This window comes from Penaeus japonicus, unplaced genomic scaffold, assembly GCF_977035675.1.
Source record: "Penaeus japonicus unplaced genomic scaffold, GWHDUDI00000001_assembly GWHDUDI00000003, whole genome shotgun sequence".
In the NCBI taxonomy this organism is placed as follows: Eukaryota; Metazoa; Arthropoda; class Malacostraca; order Decapoda; family Penaeidae; genus Penaeus; species Penaeus japonicus.
The window spans coordinates 23,418,224-23,430,723 of NW_028234405.1; the positions used below are offsets into that span (position 1 = coordinate 23,418,224).

The 12,500-nt window shown below is 42.8% G+C and overlaps 1 protein-coding gene across 16 annotated transcripts in view; it reads right to left on the minus strand.

The window, feature by feature from the left end:
* The window catches only part of PMCA (plasma membrane calcium-transporting ATPase 3), a 227,693-nt gene that overhangs the window by 613 nt on the left and 214,580 nt on the right, over window positions 1-12,500 (minus strand). For 4 of the 16 annotated variants that reach the window (XM_086531288.1, XM_086531254.1, XM_086531235.1 and 1 more), the window contains 2 exons: window positions 3,769-3,837; window positions 1-1,885 (listed from right to left, as the gene is read on the minus strand). The exon at window positions 1-1,885 is cut by the window's left edge and continues 613 nt beyond it. In XM_086531288.1, coding sequence (XP_086387414.1) covers window positions 1,667-1,885; window positions 3,769-3,837 — 288 coding nt within the window. In that variant the 3' untranslated portion in view covers window positions 1-1,666. Of the gene's footprint in view, window positions 1,886-3,768; window positions 3,838-4,493; window positions 4,580-5,395; window positions 6,825-12,500 lie in introns of all 16 variants that reach the window. The other 12 variants (XM_086531231.1, XM_086531222.1, XM_086531227.1 and 9 more) reach the window with 5 other exon arrangements.

Genomic DNA, 12,500 nt, shown 5'->3' on the forward strand with positions numbered 1-12,500 from the left:
TGCCACACCTAAGAACAGGATGGTAGAGGGCAGACCACGCAAACAGACATCGAGTCAACCTGGAGTGGTGAAATGTGATAGTTAGGGGTGGGGATGGGGGTGGAGATAGGGGTGGGGAGGAGGGATTTCGGGAATGGTGATGAAGAACGAGAGGGGGAGACCGGAGGGGTTGAAGGATGATTTTAGGATTTCTTCTTTTTTTCAGGGGGGGAGGGGGGAGAGGGACTAAGAGCAGGTGGTGGGATCAGTGGAGTCGGGGATGTTGACTGGCAAGTTTAAATGCCATATTTCCACGGGTAAAGTCAAGCTCCCCTACGGATTTCCGTATTTTTTTAACAAGAGCACTGGCGCTAGATCCAAGGAAATATCCGAGGTCAGTTTCCTAGTGCGTCCAGGGGCATGAAAAAGTCCTAGGGCTTACTCCCAGGGTGGCCGTACACAACTGCAGGCCTCTGGAGTGCTCCTCACACGGGCACAACAAATAAAATTGGTTCCATTGGCTAGCCAACATTATAACAGGTGATAAGGTCGTGAACAACCGTGCACCAGTTCATTTGTAATATTGTTAATTACATAACATGACAATTACCTTCAGTGATTGAATTATTGACAAGCATCATCACTATTATATATACTTCAAAACAACTATTGCTCCATAAAAACGACCCCCATGATGTTAGGATTATTAGTATTAAATGCAAAGATGTCTGATTAAACCTAGACATCAGTAGTGGTTGTGTTGTGAAGCCGGGCTCGTAACAAGGCTGGCTCCACCACACAACTTGTAGCAATGCAACGATCATACCACTTAAGCTAAGAGGTACCACCAGTCATACAACCTAGGTCTCATCTTCCATACACAGCAAATGGACAAAACAATACTGCCAAACATAAACAAAACAGAGATGTATAGACTCTAGTATCAGGAACAGCCAACATGGTTTTAGAAAACAAGAACCAAGAACATTCATGAATATACAAGTTTCCACAACTTCTTTAGAGAGTTTTAAAACGTCCTTTGACTACAGGTATAATGGTAATTTGTCCTTAGTATTGTTCAACAGATCTAACCCTCTGGCAAAAACCCTTTACCATATCTATAATTGGTAGACTATGCAATAACAACCCTTACTATACACAAGACTATTAACAGTAGGACATGATGAAACAACGGGCGCGGCGGCACACTGTTAAAGTGAGTCCTTGGCTTACACCAGTGAGTGTGGGTGTGCACCAGAGGTGGGCACAGGCGGAGGGACAGTTGGGTATGCCCCTTAAGGGGTGTGTTCAGGCTGGGTAGATGCAGGACAGCAGGCCCCCAGGAAGACAATTCACGGGAGCCCAGGCAGCCCACCGCCACCAATAACAGGTGTGCACAGCACCCACTGTTTTTTTTCTCTATCTCTCTCTCCCAAACATGAACTGTCACCGCCTTAGCCCGCCCGAGCCACCCTGATTATCGCAGTCAGTCATTGTCAGTCGCGACGGAGCCCAGCACCTAGGCACCACACCACAGGTGGCACCCGCTAGCTACTACGGTAGTGGCTAATGGCTGTTGCTGCTGCTGCTGCTGCTGCTGATCACACTACTGTTGCTGCCAGTGCTGCTACTGCTGCTGGAGGTGCAGTTGGCCCTGAGAAAGCGGCATGGGGGCCTACACTAGGGCCTACACAGCAGTCTCGGTGTGACTGTGTGAGGATAAACGCTCAACGTCGATCTCTGGCACTGTTAATTCTTCTGGATCCGGACACATGTCGGCATACTCCAGTGAAGACCCCTGGGACAACCGTTTGCTCAGGGACGTCTGCTTCTTCAGCACTGCCGCCAGGTTTGGGTTGGAAGGCCGTGCATCAAGCCCCTGCCGAAACGCATTAACTACTCGAATCTGAAACAGAGGCCACAAAGGTCATTTTAAAAGGTGTATGGCGCCAATTAACATATGCCTTGGACACAACTAAACCACGTACAGAACACCAAACAAAGAGAAAAAACTAACTACATCAGTCCAAGGCACTTCAACACTTAAAGGAATGAATCATGGGATTAAAAAAAAAGCATAAATTTTGACTTTTCACTGAAACATGAGACATAAATTGCAAAAAAATGTTCTCTGATATGACGAGGTCTTTAAACTTGACTGTGAGGGTTACTGTGAGAGCTGCTGACAAGTGAGAGGGTGAGGAGTGTGCCTTGCTGCCAACCACGGAGCGTTACAGCGTCAGCAGGAGCGGCGGGGGCAAGGACGCTCACCCGCCGCTCGCACACACAAGCAAAAAGTCATGCTCATTGCAAAGATCCCATGCCAAACTTGAACCGTGTACTGCATCTTCATTAGGTGGCTTTTTCAGCCTGTTAGGTGCCAATACAACGAAGAAGTTATGATGGTTAGTATGTAAGAAAATACAGAATATAAACATTCAAAAGTCGATTAAATATGAAAGGTAAAAATTGTTAACAGTAAATAGAACGTGCACTTATACAGAGTACTTGAGAGAGTGTTGCTGGCTGCCATAGGATCTACACGACAGGCGGAGCTCTGTAGCTCCTACGCCGATGGACACACACCAGACATCAAGACAAAGTTGGCAGCCAGAGAACGTGGGCACTGCATGTTGGCTGGAGGCTCTCCATAGTGCGCGGCTCATGCGGCATGCGCGCACCCGGATAACAACCCCCTACCGCCCTCGGCTGTCCTCTCCTACCACTGCTGCTGCTGCTGCTAGTGCTACTGGCACATGTCATTAACAGCAGCAGCAGGAGACTTTGTAAGTACATATGCACAGTTAATACAAAATATTTCAAAACTGTCATTTAGCGGCGGCGGCAGGAAGCCAGTCCGGGGCATGTGCCATTTGTGGTGCGTGCACCATATGTTAACTCACACAAACACTCAGACTGGGTAGGTGTGGGCAGTTACAACATACCCACACCCACACAGGGTCACTCACAACACAGGGTTTTTGGGATAAGATGGACAGGTCAACAACATCAATATTATTGGTTACACACACATCACACTAACGAGGACATGTACACAAAACTCATGCTAACATGCTGACCATTCACACCAAGAATCTAAGATCTAAGAAACAAGAATGACACATAGAAACACTGGCTGCCATTTATTACTCCTGACGACAAATACCAAAAAAGAGGTAAAAACTGTAGACTTGACACATAAAAACCGGACTTTCTCGCCACAAGATAAAACACTTAACAAAACAGGCAAAGTCTAAACTAACTGTGCCATCTAAACAACCTAAGTCTATGTCACTAGTCGCTCTAGAGTCATGCGGGAAACAGGAATAAGGAAGTGATACATGGCTGGATAGAAGCAAAACATATTTAAATTTGTAAAATATCAAAGGAAATTGAGGTCTCTTACACAATATGATTTTAACTTGCTCTACTGATATGAGTAGGGACATGCAACTTTCCTGGTAAATTATTTTCATTTAAAGGGAATATGTTTAATGACTGAAATAAGATTAGTAAGGAGTTACCTTCGGCTTATAGCTGGGGAATGGGACTGTGTACTTTGTTCTGTGTAAGAGACAGTTTGGAGGCATGATAGGATGGTTCATTTAAAGTGATTTTACCTTAAGTCATTTCTATTTGACATTAAAGTCAACCAGCCTACAGCTTCCATGAAAGAAAAGAAGCAAACAGCACAGATCAAGGGCAGAGACGTGAGGGGAAGTGAGCGAGCGATCACATTAGTCCAAAAAATGAGTCTAAGAAGAGACAAGAGAGAGGGGTGTAGCTTACAGCCTGGTCTGTGGAGGTCTTGCTATACGGTACGGGTATCAGCCGCTCCTGCAACGTGCCTCCAATGACCTGAACCATGAGAATAATAATAACAGTGGTGAGGGCGAGTGGCTACAGTGGTAAGTTAGAGCTGGCCAGGGATGTATTATACAGCAAGGTGCATAGAAGACAAGGACACGCCTCGCTCTCCCACGCCAATGGCGCCCACAGCCTGGTAAGTGGTGGCTGCGGTCACCCACTCGCCCACAGTACACGCCCTTGTGTTCTACACACCTTGTTTCAGGCGGCACGCGGCGTACGGGCCAGGTGGTGTATGTACACTGTGTGGTGTGCAGGGGATAGTGGAGCAGCAGTAGTGGAGTAGAAACTACAGACAACACACGGGGTGTCCACACCTACCCGGGACTCGCCTAGACATTACAGGGGCACGCGGGGATTAATACGCTTACACTCAGGACACCAACTCACGATCTGTGTGGCTCCGGGACCGTTGAAGAAGAAACACATCTTCATGCACAGAGAGCACAACTTGACTAAAAATAATAATGATGGAAACCCAATGGACAACTACCGCTGCAAGAGTAACTACGGTGGGTACACTAGCGAGAAACTGATTATGCAGGTGAATACTGTAAATAGGCCTGCTCTAATAGCCACTAAATGTTGAGGACCTTAGATTTGGGCTAATGCTGCGGGTGAGGTGTCTAGCACAGTGGCTTACTCACTGAGAATAGCTCAGGTACAAGGGGCTGAGAGAAACAGATGCTCTGGTTCATACCTCACCCCCATGTGTTTCTCCTTCCTGATCCTCCTACCAGGGAAAATAACAGAATGATACGCTCAACACCATGATCATCCAAAGATTACGATCAGCTTAAGACAAAGCCTACATTAAGGGCTCCATGGTGGCTGGAAAGTAAAAAGTGAACCCAGTGGCGACAGCTTCAAGATGAGCGCCTGACACAAGACAGCTCCCTGGGTGAGGAGGAACCAGTCCAAAATTATTGGCTTCTTTATCTGCCATGGCACCAGGAACAGGCATGATGCTGCCGAACCAGGGATGAAACCCTGGGTCCTACCTCAGTGAGCAGATGTTCAACACCTAAGGGGAATTCTGGACCCCTACTGCACCTCCAGTCCCCTAGCAATATGACGGTTGGGGGTCCAGTGTGCAGCCATATCTGTGTCAGCAACTACCCCAGCCCAAAAGAACAAACACAAGTAAAAGATGATAATTCTAAGAAAGTAGTTATGAAGGAATAAGCTCTGGTAAAGAAGACATAATGTATGGGACAGGCAGGGAAGAGGGACACAATCACACAGATAGGGTAAAATCAAGGCTATGGTCTCAGTCACCACCAGGGCAAGCTTCCTTTATGGTCTCCAAGATTTGCTTCAGTTAAATTTAAGAGAGTTTTCTCACTATTTATGCTATTGTTTAAAAACTTTCTTTTTTTTCTTTTCTCCAAAGCTGGGGAAACATTTCAGCATTTGGCACTCTCCATAACCACATGGCAAATTGCACATAATAAAATAAATACACAACACAAAACACAACATGCAGTGCAAAACCACGTCTCCTCTAGCTGCGCATTAGAAATTAGTACACAAGATGTGTGTTAGTTACCCTGGCATACGCTAGACTAGTAACAGTTGAGGCGGGAGTTGTTAGTGAGGTGCACGTGAGATATTGTCTCAGTCTGTTGTAGCAAAGGTCCCGCCGGGGAGCCAGGCTGGCCTGCAGACCGCCAACCACCACAACCCTCAGATGCTGCGGCAATCAGTGGGAAGTGGCAAGGGCAGGGCAAGACCACAACACTCAGCCTCACAGGCCTCAAGGCAAAAGAAGTGACAGGCAACAGAGTGCCCGGCCCCCAGCACACCCTACGCTCGGCCCACCATGGGAACACCCTCAGCCCACATGACTGACACTCACCCACCCACACGGACAGGCCAGGTCAGCAGCGGGAGGGGAGGGGGAGCAGGGTAACCACTTGAGCCAAGGTCAAGTAACTATAACTAAAGAAAATAGGGAGCTTTTGAATGGACTACGAGAAAATAAGTAAAGAAAGAAAGAAAGAAAATAAGAAAAAATATACCAGAACAATATAATCAAGAGAGGGACAGGAAGCTAGAGTGTTTTAGCTAATAGAAAATTGTGTTTAAATACTAAAAACGGTTAGAACACAGAACAAATGCATAGAAACAATTGTGCAGGTGCATAGACTAAAGGCAGGGGCACATTTGCAGGTGGGGTGGGAGGGCTAGGTGGGGGTCACATGATTAAGCCTGAGATGGGAGTAGGATGAGCAGATTGGGGCTGGAAGGGACAAACTTTTGCCAAGTCAGATGGCCAGAAAGTCTCTTGGGGAAGGACAGAGGATGAGCGGGTCGATTCAGACTCTGAGGAGGCTTATCACCCAAGGAGAGAGTTGTGGGAATTTTACAAAACGGTCATGTGGAAAGAACCACAATCAGTCCTGGGGAGGGGGTCAGATACTAGTTTCATGAACAAGGGTGGGTATATCCGGAGGGGCAGGTGGGGAGGCGGGCTGCAGTGTGCTGGAGTGCGCTGCCATGTTAGAGTGAAGGGTCTGGGCCACCAAAGTATTAAAATGGTGCGGGGAAAGGGGCTGTAGGAGCGGAGGGATAGGGGAAGTGCCAGCAAAGTGGTGGTGGTGGTGGTGGTGGCAGCACTTAGTACTTTGTGTGTTGGCGTGGGTGTGGGGTCGGTGGTGCCCCAGCTGCTGGGTTGCTGCTGCAGCAGGCCCGCCTGGGGGGGGGCTGCCGGGGGGTACCAGGGGGGCGGTCTCAGCCGTGGTGGGTGATGACTCCTTGGCGGACGTTACGAGGCGCACAGTTGCGTTGCACGGCCCGCACCGCTTGTCACTATTGGGACTTGGGCTTTTCGTAGAGTCCTCATCTATGTAACTGATGTCTGACATGGGCCGGTTGCCCTGCTGACTGCGCGAGATGCGCAAACTATGCAAACTATGGCACGACCGCCGTTCTTCCAAGTCTTCCAGGGTTGACTTGAATGCTCGTATTACTCTCAACTGCAAACGGGACGGGACATCCAATCAAACCCCCACACCATTGTAAAACATCCACATCTCATCATGTACATGTTAGTAGCAACACGTAAAAAATTAAAAATAAAACTCACCAGACAAGTCACTGGTAATACAGTGCTAATAACAAACAAACATAAAAAAACTAGGAGTGACTAGTCATGTCCACATAATAATAATAATAAGTAGTTATAATGACAGGAGACTGAGGCCGAAGGAGGTGAGGGCTGTTGGCTGTTGGAGACTGGGTGAGGATGGTGTGACGCAGCCCAGTGTGACGGACGCCTAGTGGCACGGGGCGACCTAGAAACATGCAAGCTGCGTGCACAGCAGTGGCAGCCAGAACACAACAGACTAGGCACCGGGCCACAGTAGTGTTGAGGCCGCTAGCCCATCACCAACAAGAGAGATGATCTATGCAGCACAGAGAACAAACATTCTAGCCTCTTGCTCTAGCCACAGTCTACACACTCCATCTCTTAGCACCACGTACATAATTAGCTAGGATTTATTTCTGGGAATTCGAGGGATCTAAAATTTAGAACAAATAGGCAAGGGTGGGAGGGGGTAACATAGAGCATTACGACATCTTTAAGACAACAACAGCTGTACGGCTATATGGCTACTCTTACCAACCTGTTACAAAACCCAGGGGTGTCGGTCACAGGAGGAGCAAAACAAACTTACTGTTAAATCAAAAGTAAAAATTAGTAGAGGGCTCGGGATGGTATATTATGGGACAAGATTTCACAAGTGAGATGCTATAAGTGCAGTAGAAAATTAGCAGGGGTCCTAAATACTAATATAAAATTGACTAAATTTTATATTGAACAAATTCTAAAAACAAATATGCGCATAAGACAGATACTGTTGTACAATATACAAAGTACTGGGTCAACCTTATAAGACATTGGTAATTCCTTGTTAGGGGAAGGATTCTGATTATACACAGTCAGTCAGAGAATGGAGTAACTTTGGTATTTACAGACTGAGCCTACAAAGTACAACACATGGCACTTGGGCCAATAGCAGGTGACGAGTGGAGTGTTGAGACGCAGCATTGTAGAAAAGTATCCAACAAAGGAAATAAACTAGCTGCCACTACTTGCATGCACTTGCCCAAAAAATGGAACACGTGGCAGACACGCTATACTGTTCCAAATACGGGAGCAGCAGGATGTTGCCTGTTATAGGTCTGCTGCTCTGTCTGTCTGTCTACAGGAGTTAAGACATGTAATTCTACTTGGCATGCACTACTGCATGCCCAGCAGTAAAAACTGAAGACATGCTGCATTAATTACTCTATGAAAAAAATCATACCTGGAAATTAGAGAAATCATAAAAAACAAAGGCTGAACCTAGGCTGGTCTTCATGCACTGGGGAGTGCCAAGTTTCGCGGACCCGACATCATGCTGCCGGACACGCCTCTGTCAATCCTTATAGGAGGTTCATGGAAACGCTAAGGAGTGAGGCTAATGGCTTGAGGCAGAGATGACTGGGCCAGCGAAAAATCCTAGCCCGGATAAAATTGCCACATCTCTTTGATGGCACTGCTGCCAAATTGCCTAGTTGGGTGTCTCTTTTCGGGTAGCGGCAAACTCCACAACACTGCCTTCCATGACACTGGTAGGCCTAGGTCCCATAGGGCTTCGTGTAGCTTGTGGAAAGTTGAAGTGAATTCAGTCGGAGAGACAGAGGTGAAAGGAATATTTGGAGAGCCACAAAATAAAAGCTGCAGGATTGAGCTACCAAAATGAAATTCATGGAAAAAATAATAAGAAAATAAATAAATAAAAGGAAATTCTGAACAAATAATGATAAAGGAATTCTTCTGGAAAAAAAAAAAAAACATGGAACAACACGATACATGGGAAAATGTAACGATTTGCACACTGATATTCAAAATAATGGCACTGCAGTGGTGATTCACTGGGAGAAGAACACAATGAAATAAACCCAAATCATGATGACAAGGCAAGAGGGAAAATTATTAACACATGAAAAAGAAAAATAAGAGTAACAATTTCAACAAATAAACAAATATAAAGTAAATAAAATAAACTAAGCAGCAGGATGGCACACATCACTTGAAACAGTGTATACATTATTTTTCCGTTTGTCAAGAAGGCAAAAAAAAGCACACAGCTGAGATTGGTATAAAGAATACCAGACATTGCAAACTGCCATCCACCACAGATCTACCTGCACAACTATCAGTTTTACACATAAAGCAGTATGGTTGTCTTACATCAAATAAGCTGAAATTTAATCAATTAAAATGATTGTTATTAAAATAAATGTTTCAAGACAGAACTGATTAGCATAATAAACTACATAATAAGGACAGGCCATGAGGTACCCTCATTAGCTGACAACAACTAAAAATCATATAAACAATCATCACGGGAGCCAATAATAATCTAAAAAAAAAAAGAAAATTACAATCTCAACCTTTCTTCCATTAACCATTCCTGATATTTAATTTTCAAGAAATGCATCTCAGAGGAAAAGCAGCACTAAGTTTCACACCAAACACATGATGTCACGTTCCAACTCAAGGTAATCCTGGCAGTGACCAAATGGTGGGGCAGTGAAGACACGGGACCAAAGGCCTTCTGTAGTTCAGAAAGCTAATGGCAGGAAAGAGAAATCAAAGCAGAGGCAACAAATAATACGCAACAGGATATAGGGAAAAATTACATTTGGGATGCCCCCTTATATGTGTGATGAACCTTTGATGTATATATATATATATATATATATAAAGGGAATGCCAGCACACTGTAACAAATGGGATATCAAGAAATGCAAAAACTCAGGCTTTTCAGCCATTAGAGCTAGTGCATTTCCACTGCAAAGAACTAGAGTGATTTGGCATGAAAATTACTGACTGACTGACTAGGTGACCAGCTGGCAGACTGGCTACCTGCATATGGGAAAAACCTAACACTATTGCTGTCCTGGTGGTTGATTCGCAGTGCTCTGTGCATGAAAGACACACACACTTCGAGTCTCAGATTTGTCTTGGTGAAGTCACACATGGTACACAGCTGCATGATGAAAGTGGACATGAGAGGAATATCTTAATCATTCATATATAAAACATCACACTGGCCTTGAGTGAATATCCTTATGTAAACTTATATTATGCTACGACGTATACAAGAGTAAACTATCTCAATGAAGAAGAGAAAAAGAAATCATTTGAATACTGTACCAGTTACTCAAAACAAATCCTTGAGTATGATCAGATAAGACTATGATGGTGGACTTTTGCAGACATTCAAAACTCTGAATAATGACATTATTATTTACATAATAATTTAATCTCTAATATTTGAAATACACTATTTAGTGTCACTGCATGTGTGTTCATGCTTGTTAGTGTTTGAGTGAGTGTGTGTGTGTGTATGAGTGAGTGAGTGAGTGAGTGAGTGAGTGAGTGAGTGAGTGAGTGAGTGTGTGTGTGTGTGTGTGTGTGTGTGTGTGTGTGTGTGTGAGTGAGTGAGTGAGTGAGTGAGTGAGTGAGTGAGTGAGTGAGTGAGTGAGTGAGTGAGTGTGTGTGTGAGAGTGCGTGAGTGAGTGAGTGAGTGAGTGAGTGAGTGAGTGAGTGAGTGAGTGAGTGAGTGAGTGAGTGTGTGTGTGTGTGTGTGTGTGTGTGTGTGTGTGTGTGTGTGTGTGTGTGTGTGTGTGTGTGTGTGTGTGTGTGTGTGTGTGTGTGAGTGTGAGTGTGAGTGTGTGTGTGTGTGTGTGTGTGTGTGTGTGTGTGTGTGTGTGTGTGTGTGTGTGTGTGTGTGTGTGTGTGTGTGTATGTGTGTGTGTGATATGATATGTCCTTACATGCATATTCTATGTGTGCAACAAGTGCAAATACAACATGTACCTGTCATCTGTAAATCAAATCTGCTGTAGTTCATTTCATGAATTGTGTTTGTGCCTGCAAGTGTAATATTATCAAATATGTGTTTATCTACATACATGCACATTTTGGTAATTTTAAGCCTATACATATATGCATAAGGCTAAACACTTCTGGAATTCAAACTAAATGTATTCACATCGTGCGTGAGTGTGATATTCCATCAATTTTTACCATTGTACAAAAAAATATATATATGTTGTCAATGTATATGCCAGTGTCCCTGATCATTTTTCTTAGCACTCCCAACTACACATAAACACAAAAACACACACACACACACTCTCACAAAACACAAAACAAACACAGATTTAAATTCAACCCTTCGGTCAGAGCACGTTTAGCAATTGCTCAAAAAATCCCCCACCCCCTCAATGCGCATAAATTAATTTGAAACAGATATACAAATGACTTTAAAAACAGAAGGAAAATTTACCACTAACTATATCTCTACTGCCTGTAGGCAAGCCTAGTCTCATGGACAAAGAGACACTTGATCTCATACCACAAAACATTTAAGCATCATTCGAACAATGTAGGATTAAATTTTGCTTATATCTTTATATTACATCATCATTAAATAACAGAGTCCATAGTGGTTATCCAGACAATATTTTGTGTCCTATCAACAACACACCTTAGAAACACCATGTCTCCCACCAAGCAAAAGAAAGGCTTCCTGGTACAGATACATCATAACACTAATTTTTTAAACTGATTCATAAATGAAAACCACTGTGATACTATTTCTTCTGTTTCCTAGTCAGTAAAAGATCTCTCCAAAAGGCTCATTTTGTAAAACTTAACAATTTTGGAAATACAGCTTTCTATTATTCAATCAATTTCTTCATCTATCCAACTCCCTATATTTTTACCAATCTCAAAGGTCCCTATACTTCCTATTCTGTGCTCAAAGGGTTAGTCTTGAACCAAACAAAAAGAAATGTACATATAATGGCTGAAATCTTCAAGCATGCAGTCATACTTTTACACATGAAAAAAGGGAGAAAAAAAATCCACACACAACAGAATGCAGGTAAACTAAAACTCACATGCATCCACACCCGCATACAAACAAAGTATAAGTGATAAGTGAATGATTATGGTAAAAATCATAATCATAATAATCATGATAGTAATAACAATAATCATATAAAAAATAATGATAATGATAAAAAAAAATAATAATAATAATAACAACAATAACAGTCATAACAATAATAATAATAATAATAATAACAATAATATCAACTCTAATAATAATAATAATAATAATAGTACAGCAATAATGATGACAACATATGATTCCACCAATAATAACCTTTATCACCATCATCATACAAATAATAACAAAAGATTAAGTAATAATATAATTTTAACGATAATAACGACATACAACAATAACAATCATGAAAATGAAAATAAGTAGAGACTAGTTTTACAAATACTATAATAACCATGATAATGATAATAATCATGATAATGATAATAATGATAATAACAAGTATTACTTTCTTTGTAATAACAATAATAATTTCAATAGTAGTAGTAGTAGTAATAATAATAATGATAATAATGATGATCAATAATAATAATGATAGTAATGATAATAATAATAATAATAATAATAATAATAATAATAATAATAATAACAACAACAATAATAATAATGAAGACAATTTCAACAATAAATAGTACACAACATCAACAAAAACAATGCATTATCAACTCCCTCATGAAA